Genomic DNA, 21,132 nt, shown 5'->3' with positions numbered 1-21,132 from the left:
ACCATCACGCCTGGCTAATTTTTTAATTTTTAGTAGAGACGGGGTATCACCATGTTGGTCTCAAACTCCTGACCTCAAGTGATCCTCCTGCCTCGTCCTCCCAAAGTGCCGAGATTACAGGTGTGCGCCACCGTGCCTGGCCCATTTATGTTATTTTAATATCCATTTCTGGCATATTGATTTAAGTATTCTCTGAGCATTTTCAAGTGTGTATCCCACCTGCCACCTTATATATTAGGTTCCTTAAAAGAGGATGCTCTCTATTTCTTGTGTTTCTCCCCAAAAAGTACCCAGGAAAAGACATGTAAAAGAGGCTGCTCAGTCAATAGCAAACATTGTGCCCTGGGAAGAATACGGTCATCTCCTTGCTAAGACAAGGCTGAGTGCTGCACTCACCTGGGGGCTGCTGTCAGGACTGTACAGGTCTCCAGGCTTCTGCCCCCGCTGGTCCATGCTGTAGTATTTACAATGACTCCACTGGACCATGGATGGGTTCTGAGGGGGCTGGGGTCCATTAGGGACATTCAGCTGCATGACCACTACACCTGGTCCAGAAGGTGACACTCCTGAAGGGCAGGAAGAAAGCAGTTGGTTACAAATTCAAACTGTATTTTTGCCTTCCAGCTAGCCCTGAGTGGGAAAGCAGCAAATAAATCCACCCATTGCCTCAGGGTCACTCAAGCTACGTCTTGCCAGGAACCTGAGATGGCTGCTGATGTGGCTTCTGACTTCATCTTCTCAGACCAGTAGAAGTTTGAGTGGAAGGGGTATGAGCCCCAGATGCCAGTGCTCCCCTGGCCTTCACCTGGTGAGGGGTACTTTGGTATGCTTGGCAGAAAACTACTGCATTCTGTCAACACTGGCTATAACCAAATGCCCAGGTCAGATTGCTCAAATGTCTAGGCATGGTATGGGTCCTGGTCTGGGCCATGGGCCAGGGCTGCAGACACGTGCAGGCTTTTCTGGTAATGGCTATAGATAAGCCAGTGACCTCTGGTTGTTCTGGAGAAGATAAATGCACATAGTTTCACTATGCCAGACCCAGAAAGTATGTCTTGGCCAAGAATGGGGTAAGTTGGGAAGCATTTTAAGCAGAGGGAATGGCATGGAGATGTATGTCATATTCAGGAACTGACAAATGATTCAAGGTGCTAAGCCACAGGGGCCATATAGGGGAAGCAGTAGGAGATGAGACACGTTTATTTAACAAACTCTTATTGAACATTTGCTATGTGCTAGTTCCTATGTTGGGCACTGAGTGTACAAAAAACAAGGCTGTCCCTGCCCTGATAGAATGGACAGTCTATTAAAGAGTCAGACATTAAACAAATAGTTGGTGTCAGAGTTTGAAGCACATTCTGGTAAGATGTTTGGACTTTATCCTGTAGGTGTTGGGAGAGCTATGCTTTGGAGAGCTAACTCAAACGGCCAAATGTAGGATAGCTAGGGAGAGAGACTAGCAGCAAGAAAGACCATTTAGGAAGCTACTGAAGATCGGGCACAGTGGCTCATGGCTGTAATCCCAGCACTTTGGGAAGCCGAGGCAGGTGGACTGCTTGAGCCCAGGAGTTCAAGACTAGCCTGGGCAACATGGTGAAACCCCATCTCTACAGAAAATACAAAAATTAGCTGGGCATGGTGGCATGCACCTGTAGTCTCGGCAGCTCAGGAGGCTGAGGTGAGAGGATCACTTGAGCCTGGGAGGTTGAGGTTGCAGTGAGCCGTGATTATGCCATTGCATTCCAGACTGGGTGACAGAATGAGACCCTGTCTCAAAAAAAAAAAAAAAAAAAAGCCTGCTGAAACAGAATGAAGAGATTTGAAATTAGGGCAATGCCAGCAGGAATGGAGTGAAAGTCAGACCCTCTGAAGGTTACACTGACAGGTTCAGGTGGCTGACTGAATGCGACCTTGGGGTTTTGGCACTGGCAACCACTGATAGACTCATCCTCCCACAGGGTGGGAGAAGGGAAGGCCTTAATAAGGAGGAACATTAAGACCTAAATCTTCATGGTGAAAAGCAAGGTAAAGAGTCAGGGTCAAGCAGTTTGATGGACGGTCCCTGCTGGGAGGGATGGGCTAGAGCTCTGCTTCCCCGCAATGGATTGTCTAGAGTGAGGGTTTATTCCTGACCCCCAGGCTATATTCCTGTTGAAGCTGAGTTTACATGTGGGTGGTGGTGGAGAAATGGGAATTGGGGGTTACTAGGTTGAAAACCTGCTGCAATGCTGCTGTTTTCATGGCTCGATGCTCCAGGGCTGCCACTGCTGCTGTCATCAAATTGCTTCCTATGATGGGAAATGTTGCAGCCTCTGCCCTGGGCACCAGTCATGCTGGGAAGTGAGTGTGATTGTTTTTCTCAGGTAGTATCAGTCAAAAGAAAGGAAAAGAAATGGTGGGAGGTCTGAGAGAGAAGCTCAGGAGACAGCATCTGTCATATCATATTCCCCAGACCAGTTGTACCCCTGACCCTCTAGGGTTCATCCAATCAGAGAGCACAAATACTCAGTGCAATAGGCTCACATATCCCCATCTCCTGCCAAGGTAGATAGAGTATTCATGGGCATAGGTTGTAGTAGGGCCATAGGAAAACCGCACAGTTGTGGAGTGTCATGCATTTAACAACTCTCCCCTTACTGTAGTTTTCCTGGGCATTTTATTTCCCCATCCTAAGAATCGCTCACCTGCTTCAACATCCTCTACCAACAAAATTGCAATTGACCTTATTCAAATACCTCATTGCTACTTGAGGGTCTACTGTAAAAATAATTAAATCTATTGTTTTTCTAGAAGGTATTCAAATACCTCATTGCTACCTGAGGGTCCAATGTAAGAATAATTAAATGTATTGTTTTTCTAGAAAGTAGCTCATAATCTGAGCCTAATGCCCTGGGCCAGGAAAGGTGGAGAAGGGGATGAGTGTGGAGGAATACGCATAAGCAAGGCAGTGGAAGCTCTAATACCAGCAGGTAGCCATAAGGAGCTATTAGGGAGGTCACAGGGAGAGGGAAAGAAAACAAAGTCCTCATATTATTTATCTCTGATCCCAACAAAAACAAAGCCAGGGTTTTTAGTTGCAGCCTCTGTCCTGAGCTCCTCCCCACACTGAGTCCTCCCCTGCTGGCCTGAAGCATTGTTCCTTCACTTAGCTGAGGACACAGAGCACTACTCCACTGATGAGCTGATTTTTATGTTTCTCTTCCTCGAGCCCAAAGCAGGTGGCATCTGTTAGCAGCTGAACTGTCGCTACTTCTTAATAGACGTGGCAAAAAAAAAAAAACAAAAAAAAACCACTGCCCAGTGACAGCACTTCCATATAATCAGGTTTGGGGAAGGAGCATGGGTTGGCAGCCGGTGGGAAGGGGGAGAGGGGGGTTGAATAAGGAAATCAATTTCAGCTTGAAAGCTCTGAAAGGAGAGGGGACGTGTGAATGGCTTTTTAAGTGGCATCATTAAACCTGGGCAGAAAGGTCGATTGGGCACAGCAAACCGCATAAATACAAACAGATGACATTTATGTCTGGCAGAATTGTTTTTCGTTTTTGTTTTTTTGTTTTTTTAAATCACTGAGGTAGAAGACTGATAGGCTTCTTACCACCAGAAATCACATCTATGGAAGGGAATTGTTTGGAGAAATAAAATCCACAGGCATCTTTCCCAAATTAAAAGATAGAATCCAATAATATCTTGGTATTTTTCCTTTTTTTGGTGGGGGAGTAGGATATCTTCACTAAATGGAAGATGAAAGAGCAGTCTCAGCTTTGGAAACCCCTCAGCTAAACAATGAGCCAGTAAATATGTGAGAGGCTATTTCTGTATGCATTTCACTCTGTCCATGCTGCTGTGTCACTGTGAGTTGGGTGTCTCTGTATAGGTATCACTGCCATTTCATGTCTGTGTGCATCTTCCCCAGACAAGCACCCCTGTAGAAACCTCAAGGGACCTGCAACTCATCATTTTAATGGGAGAAGTTTTTCCTGGGGCTAGAGTTATGCCTCATACTATAGTGAAGGAATTAAAGTTCAGGCGTGGGGGTAAACAGGGCAACTACAAAAATGTATTAATAAACCAGAACAGTTGTTCCAGGAACAGCCAATCCTAATCCCTGCCTTTATTTTTGGAAAAGTGACCATGTTGCTACATGACAGAAGGGCGGGCAACTGTCCTCTGAAGGTGACAGAGGCGCCCTTGTGGGTTATGCCTGCTGTCTATCTTTTCAGTATAGGGTAAATGAGGCACAAGAAGTACTTGTTTCCCTTTTTCCACCTCCTCTTAGATTTCCACAAGCAGGGATTAAAGACCTACAAAATCCATATGGTGAATACAGTATTTTAGAGGATATGGGTAGAACACAAGGTCCCACTAGGAAAAGTACAAGGGGTCAGTCAGAAGCCTAGGATCAACCAGGTAACTAGGAACAAAGGAGATAAAACTGAGAAAATTCCAAAGAAGCAAGGAAAACAGACGATAAAGAGGGATTCCCCATTTCTTTTGATGTGGGAAGCCTACATTAATTATCTCTTTCTACTAACCCTAGTCCAGATTTCTAGTGTTGCCAACTTCCAGAACTGTTGTTTTAGTTTACTTAAATTAACCTAGTATGACAGTCAGAGTAGGTAATGAAAAATTCTTTTCACTTGATTTGTTTATGGTTCAAAGACGTTGCATTTGAAGATGAACAGATGTAACCACAGTGACCCAAAAGATATAAGGACATACCACAAAGGATACACACAAAAATGCACATAAAGTATACCTACATGTACATGCAGGAGAAAAAATACCCTGCAGTACCCAGCACCACCACAGGCTACAGTGCTTCTTGCAGCTGGTTTCTGCAATATCTATACCCCACTGGAAATTTTAAGGCCAAGTGCCCCTGACGGACACTAGGAGAAACAGCCAGAGAGACCAATAACATAATAAAAGTTAAGGACTTTTGAATTAAAAACCTTAGCCTGTATGAAGGCAGAAGTCATTGCTCCTTTTTTTGTTTTGTTGTTTTGAGACAGTCTCGCTCTGTTGCCCAGGCTGGAGTGCAGTGGCGCAATCTCAGCTCACTGCAACCTCTGCCTCCTGGGTTCAAGCGATTCTCATGCCGCAGCCTTCCAAGTAGCTGGGATTACAGATGTGCACCCTCATGCCTGGCTAATTTTTGTATTTTTAGTAGAGATGGGGTTTTGCCATGTTGGCCAGGCTGGCTGGTCTCGAACTCCTGGCCTCAAGTGATCCACCCTCCTTGGCCTCCCAAAGTGATGGGATTACAGGCATGAGACACCATGCCTGGCCTGGAAGTCATTGCTCCTTAAAGGTAAGAACTGATCATGTCTAATAAGTAAGATTAATTCTGGAATCTACTCCACAACATCCAACATAGTGAGGGTACAAAAAATCTTCAAGTGAAAATATTCCATTTCTAAATGGGGAAAATTGACAAAACATCTCCCTCTTACCAGAAGAGGGCACTCTGACATTCCCACAATAGAGTGGAAAGGAGATGGTTGGAGGCTAAATTAAGACTTCCTGCCGAGGTGGGCCGATCATAAGGTCAGGAGATCAGGCCCATCCTGGCCAACATGGTGAAACGCCATCTCTACTAAAAATTTAAAAATTAGACAGGTGTAGCGGCATGCGCCTGTAATCCCAGCTACTTGGGAGGCAAGAGAATTGCTTGAACCCGGGAGGCAGAGGCTGCAGTGAGCTGAGATCGTGCCACTGCACTCCAGCCTGGGCGACAGATAGAGACTCTGTCTCAAAAAAAAAAAAAAGACTTCCTTCCCAGCTGGGCTGGGAAGCTGGCTCAACATCTGTAATCCTAGCACTTTGGGAGGCCGAGGCAGGCGGATCACCTGAGGTCAGGAGTTCAAGACCAGCCTGGCCAACATGATGAAACCCCACCTCTACTACAAAAAAAAAATACAAAAATTAGCCAGGCATGGTGGCAGGCGCCTGTAGTCCCAGCTTCTCAGGAGGCTGAGGGAGGAGAACTGCTTGAACCTGGGAGATGGAGGTTGCAGTGAGCCAAGATTGCGCCACTGCACTCCATCCTGGGTGACAGAGCAAGACTCTGTCTCAAAAAAAAAAACAAAGAAAAGAAGAAACAAAAGACTTCCTTCCTTCCAGATTTTTTTTTTTTTTTTTTTTTTTTGAGACGGAGTCTCGCTCTGTCGCCCAGGCTGGAGTGCAGTGGCGCAATCTCGGCTCACTGCAAGCTCCGCCTCCCGGGTTCACGCCATTCTCCTGCCTCAGCCTCTCCGAGTAGCTGGAACTACAGGCACCCGCCACCACGCTTGGCTAATTTTTTGTATTTTTAGTAGAGACGGGGTTTCACCGTGGTCTCAATTTCCTGACCTCGTGATCCGCCCACCTCGGCCTCCCAAAGTGCTGGGATTACAAGCGTGAGCCACCGCGCCCGGCTTTTTTTTTTTTTTTGAGACAGGGTCTTGCTCTCCATGATGACAGGGTGACATCACCATGATGCAGTGGCACCATCATAGCTCACTGCAGCCTCAAACACCTGGGCTCAAGTGATCCTCCTGCCTCAGCCTCTCAAGTAGCTGGGACGAACTAAAAGCACATGCCACCATGCCCAGCTAATTTTTAAATTTTTTGTAGAGATAGGGTCTTGCTTTGTTGCCCATGCTTGTCTCGAACTCCTGGCTTCAAGAAATTCTCCTGCCTTGGCCTCCCAAAGTGTTGGGATTACAGGTGTGTACCACTGCACACAGCCCCCTAAAGTTTCTTTAACTGCAGTGTACTGCTATTTGAGGGTAGGGTGAAAGGGATACAAACAAGGGCAGCTGTACTTGCGTGTTAGGGGAATTCTTGGCAAAGGCAGTGAAAGGCTGCATGGCATAAACTTATTAACTTGGAATGGCTGGCCTCTCCAAAGAGGGCCCTTAGCTGTGTAACATGATGTCCATTTATTTTCCACTGGAGAGAAAGAAATTGAGTAAAAAAATGTGTTGAAAATGTGTTGAAGACTCAGTCCACATGTTCTCACTCATAGGTGGGAATTGAACAATGAGAACACATGGACACAGGAAGGCGAACATTATACACCGGGGACTATTGTGGGGTGGGGGGAGGGGGGAGGGATTGCATTAGGAGATATACCTAATGCTAAATAACGAGTTAATGGGTGCAGCACACCAACATGGCACATGTATACATGTGTAACAAACCTGTACGTTGTGCACATGTACCCTAAAACTTAAAGTATAATAATAATAAAATAAAATAAAATAAAAAAAGAAAATGTGTTGAAGACTGAGTATGGGATGCAGAAAGTCAAAAGACCCAAATTCAAGTTAGAGGATTGTGACTTTAGGCAAGTCATTTAATTTCTTTGAGTTTTAAATTTCCTCCTCACAAAGTTATGGTGAGAATTAAAATGTTACAATGTATGTGAGCACACAACAAAAGCTGCTAAACAAATCTAAGCTCTAAGTTAAAAAGCATTTTATCAACTTCCCTCACCCTCCCAAGAGAAAAGAAATGCTGTCTATACGAAGGATAAGTACAGAAGACACAGGTCTTCTGTGTCTTCATTTCATGACCCAAAGGCATGTGAGTATAGTGCTAGATTCAGAAAAAAAAAAGAAAGGAAGAAAAAGAAAAAAGAAAAACAAAGAAAACTAAGAATTCAGAGACATAGCTTTTCAGGGCTGAGGCAACCAATGTCATTTCATTTTTTTTTCCCCTAGAGACAGGGTCCCACTCCCTATCTGGGTCTATCCAGGCTGGAGTGCAATGGCACGATGCCAGCTCCTTACAGCCTCAACCTCCCAGGTCAAGCGATCACTCCCCTCAGACTCCTGAGTAGCTGTGACTACTGGGCGCATCACCACACTTGGCTTGTTTTTTTTTTTTTTTTTTTTTTGAGACGGAGTCTCGCTTTGTTGCCCAGGTTGGAGTGCAGTGGTGTGATCTCGGCTCACTGCAAGCTCCACCTCCCAGGTTCAAGCATTTCTTGTGCCTCAGCCTCCCGAGTAGCTAGGATTACAGGTGCACGCCACCATGCCCAGCTAATTTTTGTATTTTTAATAGAAGTGGGGTTTCACCATGTTTGCCAGGCTGGTCTTGAACTCCTGACCTCAGGTGATCTGCCCATCTTGGCCTCCCAAAGTGTTGGGATTACAGGCGTGAGCCTCCGCACCTGGCCATAATTTTTTTTTTTTTTTTTGAGACGGAGTCTTGCTCTGTTGCCCAGGCTGGAGTGCAGTGGCATGAGCTGCAACCTCTGCCTCCCAGGTTCAAGTGATTCTCATGCCTCAGCCTCCTGAGTAGCCGGATGACAAGTGTGCGCCATCATGCCTGGCTAATTTTTGTATTTTTAGTAGAGATGGGGTTTTGCCATGTTGGCCAGGCTGGTCTCAAACTCCTGGGCTCAAGTGATCCACCCGCCTTGGCCTCCCAAAGTGCTGGGATTACAGGTGTGAGCCACCACACCTGGCCTTTTAAAAAAGTTTTTTTAGTAGAGTCAAAGTCTTGCTATGTTGCCCAGGCTGGTCTCAAACTCCTCAGCTCAAGTGATCCTCCTGCCCTGGCCTCCCAAAGTGTTGGGATTACAGGTGTGAGCCAGTGTGCCTGGCCCCAGTGTCATCTTGAGAGGTCAGCTTCAGTACTCTTGGAAAACACCTGCTAAGACTTTGTTTTTTCTTTGTGATGGAGTCACAGTGGGGACAGACCCAATATCTGAACTCTTTTTGCCCTTCCCAGCTCTACAGCATAAGCCCTTCAGCAATGTTTGCTCTTGCCAGTGCCCAAGACCCACAATTTTTTATCCTCTTACCTGAGTACTGCTGTGGCATCTGTGGTGGACTGCAGGGAGAGGGAGACTGAGGCATCTGGTACTGCTCAGAGCCAGGGGGTTGCAGAAACCCTACAGAAGGGCTGGGAAGACAGAGAAGAGAGGAGTGGTGAAGCAGTAGAGGGACGAACACAGCTCCTGGCAAACAGCTGCTGCTTCCTGGTCCTCCCCTATGGGAAGCAGAGGCAGCTTCAAGCCATGCTCAGACCAATTTGCCATGCAATTTCTAAAATCACTCATCAGTTCAAAGTTAATTATATGTATTTGTACTTGATCATCTTTCAATTAGGAAGCTGCTAATCAGTGCTACAGATGGAATGTTAGTGACACATGCTCTTCCCAACACTGGAAACACCAGACACACATACATGCACATATGCACACACACAGATTCCAAGAAACACAACAGAAACACAGACAAAGAGAGTGTCACAGACACAGACACGGAGTGCTATAAAGAGATGGGTAAAAAAAAACAACACAAAAACTAAGGATTGCTAATTATTTTTGACCTAAAAAAAAAAAGTCAGCCGGGTGCAGTGGCTTATGCCTGTAATCTCAGCACTTTGGGAGGCCAAGGCAGGCAGATCATGAGGTCAGGAGTTCAAGACCAACCTGGCCAACATGGTGAAACCCCATCTCTACTAAAAATACAAAAATTAGCTGGGCATGGTGGCGCACACCTGTAGTCCCAGCTACTCAGGAGGCTGAGACAGGAGAATTGCTTGAACCTAAGAGGTAGAGGTTGCGGTGAGCTGAGATTGTCATTGCACTCCAGCCTGGGTGACAAGAGCAAAACTCCATCTCAAAAAGAAAAGAAAAGTAAAAAACAAATACAGTCACATAAAGACAAATAGAAAAAAAACTCCACAAAACTCAAAACAACCTGGAGACATATATAGAAAAAGACAAAGGTAAATGCACATATACTGGGAGACAGGCATACAGAAACACATGGAGTTGCCCAGACTCCAGTTCTTGTTCCACCTCTGCCTCTAACTAGCTACGTGAATTTAGGTAAATTTTTTAACAGCCCTAGCTGGAATTTCCTCATTTAAAAACGAGAGAAAAATAAAACGGGAGGAGTGGACTAGATGATTTCTAAGGTGACTTCTACCACTAAAAATTCTATCCACTATGACCTATATTCAGTTATATATAAATAGATACAGAAATAGACACACCATCAGTTTCATTGATAAACAGAGGTACACAGAACAATTTACACATCACAGTCCAAAAAAATTTCTTCTCTTGATGAGCAATCTCTATCCTCTAGTACTGAGTCCCATTCTTTTGAAACATAAAAATGGACAAAATCATAAATTATAAGTCTCTGAAGCAGGAATTTTTTTCTGCTGATAACCTCTTATGCAAATGTCAAATCAATAAGTGAAAAGGAGAATGAACTCCCTCATATTCTACCTGCTTTAGGGAACTACTGGGATCTTTACCCCTGCCTTTCTTAGGCCAGTGGAAACAAAACCATGATGCAACCATTGCTGAAGGTCTATGGGAGATGTCCTGGCTCTCTGGGAGTCCTCACCTCGTACCGTTCTGCTGAGCAGGTGGGATCATGCTATAGTACACTGGCACCCCCGCTGCTGGGAGACCTCCTTGCACAGACTGGCTCACAGGGACCAGCATGGGTTGCTGGAAAGGCGGCTGGACCACATTTTGCGAGTCACTACCCACTGGAACCTGGTTGAGAAAGAGAAGAGCATGACTACTCACATTCGCATTCACATTGAGCTCATGCAGAAACAGCCTAGTCATCACGAGATCAGGGCATTACAACTTCCTTCCCTACCTTAGATCCTCCTCCTGTTCTCCCCATCTGCCTAAAGAAAATGTTTCCAGAGCTGTCTCTATTTCTGCCTTCTTCAAATACCGCCCTTGGGCATCTGACATAAAGAAAGGAGCCTGATTTCCTTTAGCCACTACTTTCCTGGGCATATACTCATTCCATGGCTGTATAAAGACCAAACAATTTAAAGATTCTTCTCAAACTCCAGGGGCTTTCCGTCATAGAAAAACCCTAAAAATTCTAGGGGAAAGTAGACAATATTTTAGTATTGGAGTTTTTAGTATGGATGACCCTGGGAGTCTCTCCTTTTCCTCATGCCAAGGACTGGGGTGATCATTCCCAATGCAGAATGCACCCACTTGGTAAGAAGGCAATGGAGTGTACTGAACCACCAGGCCTTGCATCTGGCCCCCCATGCTGCTCCTCTGGCTGCTGAGCAGGCCCTGGTTCTGTGGCTGCTGGACCCCAATCATGCCTTGGTAAGCCGCCTGCTGCTGGTTAGGCATCATGGGCTGTAAACCTAGAGATGGGCAAGGCAGAAAATACATTAGTATGAATGTTTAGGAGGTCACACTCTATCTGTAATTTCCTTCTCCATCCTATTTTATCTTTTTCTGGAGAGCATAGGTCTGTTCTTAGGACCCTAATCATTCCTGCCCCTAGACCCACCTTCATTTTAATGGAGAAAGTACTACCTTCTTTCCTGGTGTGCCCTTCCCTTATTCACTGCCTTCTTAAACCAGTGGTTTCTCTTACCAGGCTGCTGGGATGGCTGAGGCAGCTGCTGACCACGTTGGGGGCTATAGGCCACCGGGTGAGAGAGAGGTCGATATTGCTGGTTGGAGTTAGTATATTGTCCAGGGGGATAGTAAGAAACCTGGATCTATGGTGAGAGGAGACAGATGTGTGAGAAGTCCCTAAAATTCAGCCGCAACATCAGCATACTACTATAAATGCCTCAAGATTGATGGCCAGAAATATGTAAACGGAGATATTTTGGACCTGCAATTGCAGTAAAACAAGGATTTATGTTATACAGAAAGAAGACTTTCTGGCTAGAACAACTCTCAAGTGCAAGGTAGGGAGAGGTATTCCCTCTGGTCTGTCTAAACTAGAGGAATAAAGAAAGTATAATACTAGGCAAACTGAATTAAGTGATTTAAGCTGGGGACTGGAGCTGCTCACCTGTTGAGGGGGCTGCATGTACCCCTGCGGTGGCAGAACTTGCTGAGTAGGTGGTGCATGGCTAGAGGTGGAATAGTTGGAAGTGGGGAGGGGCTGACCCGTGGAAGCCATGATGAAGCTAGTCTGCTGAGGGTGCTGGGAGATAAGTGGGGTCTGGAATAGAGCTGCAGATGGGTCAGCTGCTTCAGTAGAACCTTGGCGACTAAGGCTCATTTGTCCAAAGGGGTTGCTGAGGTCATCTGCCTGTTGAGAGAGTATAAGACGCAAGGATTGGGGCTGTATCAAACCTCATGTCTTTGGCTTCAACATAGACAGAAATAGCAATGCTTTTTACAACCTTCTTTAAAACAATGGGGGATAGTCCTACCTCTGTGCTGTGCTATGAATTGAATAGCTGTTGAAGTCCAACTCCAGAGCCAGTCTCTCTATCACATATGAGGTAACAATGGTGACCCTGATTATAACTGTGTGTTTTTTTTTTTTTTTTTGAGACACAGTCTCATTTTGTTGCCCAGCCTGGAGTGCAGTGGCTCAATCCCAGCTCACTGCAACTTCCGCCTCCCAGGTTCAAGCAATTCTCGTGCCTCAGCCTCCTGAGTAGCTGGGACTACAGGCTCCTGCCACCAAACCCAGCTAATTCTTGTTTTTTTTTTTTTTTTTTTTTTTGAGACGGAGTTTTGGTTCTTGTTGCCCAGGCTGTAGTGCAATGGTGCAGTCTCGGCTCACTGCAACCTCTGCCACCCAGGTTCAAGCAATTCTCCTGCCTCAGCCTCCCAAGTAGCTGGGATTACAGGCATGCGCCACCATACCCAGCTAATTTTTTTGTATTTTTAGTAGAGACGGGGTTTCACCATGTTGGCCAGGCTGGTCTCAAACTCCTGACCTCAGGTGGATCCACCTGCCTCAGCCTCCCAAAGCGTTTGGATTACAGGCGTGAGCCACTGCACCAGCCTTATTCTTGTATTTTTAGTAGAGACGGGATTTCACCATGTTGGCCAGGCTGGTCTTGAACTCCTGAACTCAAGTGATCAGCCCGCCTCAGCCTCCCAAAGTGCTGGGATTACAGATGTGAGCCACCATGCCTGGCCTATGATTGTTGTTAGGGTTAGTCCTTGGGAGATGGGAGCAATGACACAATTATTGTATATAGAAAAAACAGGACAAACTAGCGGCTTAACGAAAAAGATTAAAGAGTCTTTCCATTTCCTGTCTTCCTTATGCCCCCAACCATAAAAAGGCCCCTACATTGCCACAAATCCTGTTTTTATAATAAAGGACCCAGATAACACCTTGAGTGGATCATGGGTAGCTAGGTTCATGTGCCTTCACAGCTCTGCCTATGCAGCAGCAAGACTGGGGGCTCCCACTCCTGCTGCTTATCTCCTTACTCCCTCTGGAGGTCATTTCCACCTTTGTTCTCTGACACTAGCCTAGAGTTCTCCTGCCCTTCAGAAACTACTTCCAATTCTCACCTCCAAAAGGAGGGCAGAGTGAGTGGCTAAGCTGGAGGATAAGACTGACTGGCCAGGCTGTAATTGCCTTCTCTCTCAGCTGTCTTTCCTAAGCAGCAAGGGTGATGGTGTTCCATCTCTCACTCGTATGGTGATAGGTTAGAGTTTGTTAGCTTCCTTTTCCCTTCTGCTCCCTGGACAGTAATTCACACACACACACACACATACACACACACAACTAGCAGAAACCAAAAGACAATACTTTTCTGTAGTTTCATTCCATTTTCAGGGATCTGATCTTCAAGTTAGCTGTTTTGCTACTTATTGGGCAGGAACAGATGACAAGTGAACTGGACTGCATATTATTTTGAACTCAATATTCCAGGACAATCAAAATGGAAATAAGAGGTAGGAGGAGGGAGAGGATTCTAGTGAAAAAGCAGATGTTAAGACAGAGCAAAACAATTCAGGGCTCCTACAACTATGATGGAAGTTATCAACTATGAGGCAAATCAGATCTTCAAAGGATTTGTAGAGTACAAACGATTTAAACAGCATGTGCTATGCAGTGGATGAGGATTTTTAAAATATAAACTGACACGGTAAAACAGGGGAACAGTTTAAGTTTTTGCCAGTGATACCAGAGAAGTCTGCAATTGCATTTTTTTTTTTTTTTGAGACGGAGTGTTGTTCTGTTGCCCAGGCTGGAGTGCAGTGGTGCGATCTTGGCTCACTGCAACCTCAGCCTCCCAGGTTCAAGCAATTCTCCTGCCTCAGCCTCTCGAGTAGCTAGGACTACAGGTGTGTGCCACCACACCCAGCTAATTTTTGTATTTTCTGGTAGACATGGGGTTTCACCATGTTGGGCAGGCTGGTTTCGAACTCCTGACCTCAGGTGATCCACCCACCTTGGCCTCCCAAAGTGCTGGAATTACAGGTGTGAGCCATCACGCCCGGTCTGTGTTTTTATTTTTAGAGGAAATTATAGAGAACCATTCTGTATAGAAGAAACTAGGTTCCTCAGACATGCCTAGGGAGCAAATTAGATTTAGGATGTACATGGTAGAGATGAGGAGCCTAGGTTATGCCAACATCCAATTTCATTCTCTGTCCTGAAACTCGGGGGAACACGTGTTCCTCTGTCTTACATTTAAGCATCTTTTGATGTGCTGTGATGAGGCCATTAGCATGGAGTATAGTTCAGCCTGTGCTGGCCCCTCAAGAAGAAATAGCTTTCAATATGCCCTCCAAAAGCACCACATGCTTACAAGGCCATCACAGACTGACCCAGACATACCCACAGATACAGGCCACACATGGACAAGACAAAAAGGGGGAATGGAGTTTATACCATGTTGTACTGCTGGGGCGGAGAGACTGGCAGAAGGACTTGGGGACAGGAGCTTGGAGAGAACTGAACAGGCTGCGGAGAGGGCTGCAGAGCCGGGACTGGCTGTGGACCAGCAGAGAGGCATGTGGAAAAGGGAAGAGAAAAGAGAGGTGGGAAGCGGGGTCGGGGGGGAGCAGGCAGAGATGGGGAGGGAAAGGGAAGGAACAATAAGGTTAATAATCATAGAAGAAATTTCACATGAGTAGCATGACTGCTGAGCAGGTAGGTGACCAAGCCTGGGACAGCTTGAAGATTTAACATCTCTTTGACAAACAGGCAATCTCTCTTATCAGGGGAGACCTGCTGCACTCCCTTCCCCATTAGCCATTCAGAACTCTGCAGCTGTTGTGAGCAATCTGAGGACTCTCAGGGTCAGGGTCTGCTGTCTGATTCCAAATACAGCTTTTCCCAAAGCAGTTTTTCTGAACACACAATTCCTGGGGAGCATGATCATAACCCTCCTTGACTGCCCACTTGAGAAGGGATTTCTGTCTGCACTGCTGCACTGCTTCTGCAGGAAGGGTCATCCAAGGTCTGGCTCAGCTGCTCCTTGATTTCACACCACAGCTCTCCTAGAGGAAATACTCATTCACAAGGATCATCTCCCTCCCAAGGGCAGAGAAGGAAAAAACACCCAAGATCGTGCCTGCTTCTGGCTACTTTCTTCCACTCCATGATTGCTCCTCCAGGCTGTGACAGCAATATGAAAAATCCACCTCCACTCCCCCCAAGCAAACAGGAAGGATTTAGGAATAAAATATAAATAGCTTAGCTTTAGTTTTTGTCCCTTCAGTCCCCCTTCACTAGCCTCAAGCAGGAGGATTTGTTTACTAGGAACATAGAGTGTTCTAAATCAACTGGTGGGTAGTTATTATTTTTTCCTTCCCTTCTTCCCCTCCAGGCATTTTGATCACCTCATCAGTTCTCCAGTCATAGTCCCTGGTGGTAGGAGAGATGAGAGAAGGAGAGAGGCAAGGAAGGGGGGAAGATAACATTTGTATATATTATCTTATTACATACATTGTCTCATTACAGCCTCACACAAGAATCCTATAGGGAGATATAACTTGTATTTGCAATTAAAAAAGGCTCAGATAAATTAAATCACTCATCTAGGCTTACACAGTTAATATGGCAGAGCTGAGATTGAAATCTAGTTCTGCCTGGCATAGGTTCTTTCCACTCCACTCTAGTAGTGGGGAGGAGGTGAAGGAAGAAGTCAAGCAGAATTATCCAAGCACCTTCCACAGGCTCCTCCCTCCACATTTAGAGCAGTAAGATGTGTGGGGCCATGGTATCAATATCCTCTCCTGCCACACATCTCCAGAGTTTCTTTCACAGAAGAGACTAACAGTTCAGGAGGCAGAGTACAGGAATTAGAAGACTCCCCAAAGAGGAGAATACTCTGGAGGTCTCAGCAGAGGACCTGATATCTGAATTAAATAAAATGTAAGTAATTTTGGTTAGGTAAAATTATTGAGAATCCACTGTGTGACATGGAAGAGTTGCTGCTGTAGCCTTGAAAATAAACTCTTAGCTCTACTGGCACACCTATTTTCTGTCAAGACAATGGCATTCCAAATATAACTGATGGACAAGATGTTCAGTATTAGCTGCTTATACTGGTGGCTTTCATACACATTTTCTTTTTTTTTTTTTTTTTTTTTTTTTTTTTGAGACGGAGTCTCGCTCTGTCGCCCAGGCTGGAGTGCAGTGGCGCAATCTCGGCTCACTGCAAGCTCCGCCTCCCAGGTTCACGCCATTCTCCTGCCTCAGCCTCTCCGAGTAGCTGGGACTACAGGCGCCCGCCACCACGCCCGGCTAATTTTTTGTATTTTTAGTAGAGACGGGGTTTCACCATGGTCTCGATCTCCTGACCTCGTGATCCGCCCGCCTCGGCCTCCCAAAGTGCTGGGATTACAAGCGTGAGCCACCGCGCCCAGCCCACATTTTCTATTATCCCAATTCTCTTCATTCTTTTGGAGGAGGGTCTATCTTGGTTCAGGGCATATATATTCTGGGACGGTAAAGTAGTAAAAGGACAGTAAAGTGGTAAAAAAAAAAAAAAAAAAAAAATAGCTGCCTGCAGTGGTTCACACCTGTAATCCCAACACTTTGGGAGGCTGAGGTGGGTGGACCACCTGAGTCGAGACCAGCCTGCCCAACAAGGTGAAACCCCGTTTCTACTAAAAATACAAAAATTAGCTGGGCAGGGTGGCGCGTGCCTGTAGTCCCAGCTACTCAGGAGGCTGAGGCAGGAGAATCGCTTGAACCTGGGAGGCAGAGGTTGCAGTGAGCTGAGCTCGCACCACTGCACTCCAGCCCGGGCAACAGAGCAAAACTCAGTCTCAAACAAACAAAACAAAACTGTGCCTGTTTTCCCCACACTTGTAAGTTGTGACTAAAGAGTAAAGTGAGAAGAAGTGATGCTCCTCTTCGGCCTCCCCTAACTGGGGAAGGGCAATGATAGCAGTGCTATTTTTTTAGTTACTCCACAGCTATCCTCAGCTATAGTTCTCTTCTTGAAGGGTGTCAAACTGCAAAGCCAGGGAAACTCTGAAAACCCATAAGGAAATTTATTTAAACAAAACTTAGGAATATACCTAACCAAGGAGTTGAAAGACCTCTACATGGAAAACTACAAAACACTGCTGAAAGAAATCATAGATGATACAAACAAATGGAAACACATCTCATGGTCATGGATGGGTAGAATCAATACTGTAAAAATGACCATACTGCCAAAAGCAATCTACAAATTCAATGCAATCCCCATCAAAATACCAACATCATTCTTCACAGAATTACAAAAAAAAAATTCTAAAATTCATATGGAACAAAAAAGAGCCCCCATAGCCAAAACAAGACTAAGCAAAAAGAACAAATCTGGAAGCATCATACTACCTGATTTTAAACTATACTATAAGGTTATAGTGACTAAAACAGCATGGTACTGGTATAAAAATAGGCACATAGACCAATGGAACAGAATACAGAACCTAGAAATAAACCCAAATACTTACAGCCAACTGATCTTTGACAAAGCAAACAAAAACATAAAGTGGGGAAAGGACACCCTTTTCAACAAATGGTGCTGGGATAATTGGCTAGCCACATGTAGGAGAATGAAACTGGATCCTCATCTCTCACCTTATACAAAAATCAACTCAAGATGGATTAAGGACTTAAATCTAAGACCTGAAATTAAAAATTCTAGAAGATAATATTGGAAAAACCCTTCTAGATGTTGGCTTAGGCAAGGATTTCATGACCAAGAACCTAAAACCAAATGCAATAAAAACAAAGATAAATAGTTGGGACTTAATTAAACTAAAAAACTTTTGCATGGAAAAAAAACAAACAAACAATAGCAGAGTAAACAGACAAACCACAGAGTGGGAGAAAATCTTCACAATCTATACATCTGACAAAAGACTAATATACAGAATCTACGACGAACTCAAATAAATCAGTAAGAAAAAAAATCCCATCAAAAAGTGGGCTAAGGACATGAATAGACAATTCTCAAAAGAAGATATACAAATGGCCAACAAATATATGAAAAAATGCTCAACATCACTAATGATCAGAGAAATCCAAATCAAAACCACAATGTGATATCACCTTACTCCTGCAAGAATGGTCATAATCAAAAAATCAAAAAACAGTAGATGTTGGCATGGATGCAGTGTCAGGGAACACTTCTACACTGCTGGTGGGAATGTAAACTAGTACAGCCACTATGGAAAATAATGTGGAGATTCCTTAAAGAACTAAAAGTAGGGCCGGGCGCAGTGGCTCATGCCTGTAATCCCAGCACTTTGGGAGGCTGAGGCGGGCGGGATAATGAGGTCAGAAGATCGAGACCATCCTGGCTAACACGGTGAAACCCCATCTCTACTAAAAATACAAAAAATTAGCTGGGCATAGTGGCGGTCGCCTGTAGTCCTAGCTACTCAGGAGGCTGAGGCACGAGAATGGCGTGAACCTGGAGCTTGCAGTGAGCCAAGATTGCACCACTGCACTCCAGCCTGGGCAACAGAGTGAGACTCCATCTAAAAAAAAAAAAAAAAAAAAAAGAACTAAAAGTAGAACTACCATTTGATCCAGGAATCCCACAACTGGGTATCTACCCAGAGGAAAAAAAGTCATTATACAAAAAAGATACTTGCATGTGCATGTTTATAGCAGCACAATTCACAATTGCAAAATCATGGAACCAACCCAAATGCCCATCAATCAATGAGTGGATAAAGAAACTGTGGTATATAGACACGGTGGAATACTTATTCAGTCATAAAAAGGAATGAATTAACAGCATTTGCAGTGACCTGGATGAGATTGGAGACTATTGTTCTAAGTGAAGTAACTCAGGAATGGAAAAACAAACATCACATGTTCTCACTGATATGTGGGAGCTAAGCTATGAGGATGCAAAGGCATAAGAATGATAAAATGGGCCGGGCACAGTGGCTCACGCCTGTAATCCCAGCACTATGGGAGGCCGAGGTGGGCGGATCATGAGGTCAGGAGTCTGAGACCAGCCTGACCTACATGGTGAAACCCCAATTTCTACTAAAAATACAAAAATTAGCTGGGCGTGGTGGTGCGTGCCTGTAATCCCAGCTACTCAGGAGGCTGAGGCAGGAGAACCACTTGAACCTGGGAGGTGGAGGTTGCAGTGAGCCAAGACTGCATCACTGCACTCCAACCTGGGTGACACAGCAAGACTCCATCTCAAAAGAAAAAAAAAAGAATGATAAAATGGACTTTGGAGACTTGGGGGGAAGAGTGGGAGGGGGGCAAGGGATAAAAGACTACAAATATGGTGCAGTGTATACTGCTCGGGAGATGGGTGCACCAAAATGTCACAAATCACCTCTAAAGAGCTCACCCATGTAACCAAGTACTGCCTGTACTCCAATAACCTATGGAAAAATAAATAATGAAAAAAAAAAAAGACTGGCCCTGAGGGATGTGGCTGCCACCTACTGGCAAATTCTGGGCTTGTTCACTGGCTCTCCGATGCCTGATGACAAGAGGAGGCCCAGAGAACTCCTTTTCAAGAAGTCTACTTCATTTTAAGCAATTGGGCAAAAGGGATCCCCTGGCCCTTTAATTCTCAGCCCCACCCCTGGTTTCACGAGCTTCACTGACATACAATTTGAAGGCCTGCTTGGACAGAGGAGGCCTGCCAGGAAGGGAAAGATCATAGTTTAGTCAGTACTGTTCCCAGACCTGGGGCGAGTGCCTTGTGTGACAGAGTTAAAGGTAACAACACTTCCTCAAAGATCTTTTTTTTTTTTTTTTTTTTAGACAGAGTCTCACTATGTTGCCCAGGCTGGAGTGCAGTGGTGCAATCTCAGCTCACTGCAACCTCCACCTTCCAGGTTCAAGCGATTCTCATGCTTAGGAGGCTGAAGCCTCCCAAGAAGCTGGGATTACAGATGTACACCACCACACCCAGCTAATTTCTGTATTTTTAGTAGAGACGTTGTTTCACCAGGTTGGCCAGGCTGGTCTCAAACTTCAGGCTTCAAGTAATCTGCCCTCCTCGGCCTCCCAAAGTGCTGGGATTACAGGCGTGAGCTACTGCACCCGGTCTCAAAGTTTTTCTTCTACAGGAAAAGCTTTAGAGTAAGCACAGTGGTGTTTGTGTGTGCACGTGATCACTTCTTTAATCCTAGCACTGTTATATACCATTAGAAACTGAACAATAATTATTCCCAGGCTCAGCAACTTTGGTCTAGGGAGCCCCCAGTGCTGAAGGCCAATCAGGGAAAAAGAAAGCAAAAGAAAGAAAGAAAATGGCAGTAGGAAGAGGAATAAAAAAATAAAGAGGAAGGGTGAAAAAGTGGAGAGGAAGAAAAAAGGAGATACATACAGTGCGATGATGGGATAATTTTTAGCAGCTTCCATAAATGCTTCCAGGGCATCAAAACTTGGATAAATTCTTTTTTTTTTTTTTTTTTTTTTGAGACGGAGTCTCGCTCTGTCGCCCAGGCTGGAGTGCAGTGGCGCGATCTAGGCTCACTGCAAGCTCCGCCTCCCGGGTTCATGCCATTCTCCTGCCTCAGCCTCTCCGAGTAGCTGGGACTACAGGCGCCCGCCACCACGCCCGGCTAATTTTTTTGTATTTTTAGTAGAGACGGGGTTTCACCGTGGTCTCGATCTCCTGACCTCGTGATCCACCCGCCTCGGCCTCCCAAAATGCTGGGATTACAAGCGTGAGCCACCGCGCCCGGCCTGGATAAATTCTTTCGTTTGGAGTTAGTGATCACAATTAATCTCAAGAATGAATTTCTAAGAGAACAGGAATCGCTGCACCAAGTAGTGTTCCCTTACCCCCAAGCTATAGCACCTAACCTGGCACCACACTCCCCATAGGAGATAAGCCAATGCCAACGATCGACCAATTGACCCTCACAATCCAGTAGCAGGGACAGAACCTGAGTAGAAGACTGGGGTTTAGGGCCAGTCACTTGGA

The 21,132-nt window shown here is 45.3% G+C and overlaps 1 protein-coding gene across 31 annotated transcripts in view; it reads right to left on the bottom strand.

Moving 5' to 3' along the window:
* Positions 1 to 21,132, bottom strand: part of R3HDM2 (R3H domain containing 2) — a 186,034-nt gene that overhangs the window by 5,030 nt on the left and 159,872 nt on the right. For 19 of the 31 annotated variants that reach the window (XM_055248873.2, XM_063620091.1, XM_063620090.1 and 16 more), the window contains 7 exons: positions 14,607 to 14,708; positions 11,805 to 12,047; positions 11,376 to 11,502; positions 10,979 to 11,139; positions 10,359 to 10,513; positions 8,795 to 8,895; positions 397 to 566 (listed from right to left, as the gene is read on the bottom strand). In XM_055248873.2, coding sequence (XP_055104848.1) covers positions 397 to 566; positions 8,795 to 8,895; positions 10,359 to 10,513; positions 10,979 to 11,139; positions 11,376 to 11,502; positions 11,805 to 12,047; positions 14,607 to 14,708 — 1,059 coding nt within the window. The remainder of the gene's footprint in view (positions 1 to 396; positions 567 to 8,794; positions 8,896 to 10,358; positions 10,514 to 10,978; positions 11,140 to 11,375; positions 11,503 to 11,804; positions 12,048 to 14,606; positions 14,709 to 21,132) is intronic. The other 12 variants (XM_055248875.2, XM_063620094.1, XM_063620095.1 and 9 more) reach the window with 1 other exon arrangement.

This window comes from Symphalangus syndactylus, chromosome 17, assembly GCF_028878055.3.
Source record: "Symphalangus syndactylus isolate Jambi chromosome 17, NHGRI_mSymSyn1-v2.1_pri, whole genome shotgun sequence".
Taxonomy (NCBI): Eukaryota; Metazoa; Chordata; class Mammalia; order Primates; family Hylobatidae; genus Symphalangus; species Symphalangus syndactylus.
This window is presented reverse-complemented; position numbering and strand designations above follow the sequence as displayed.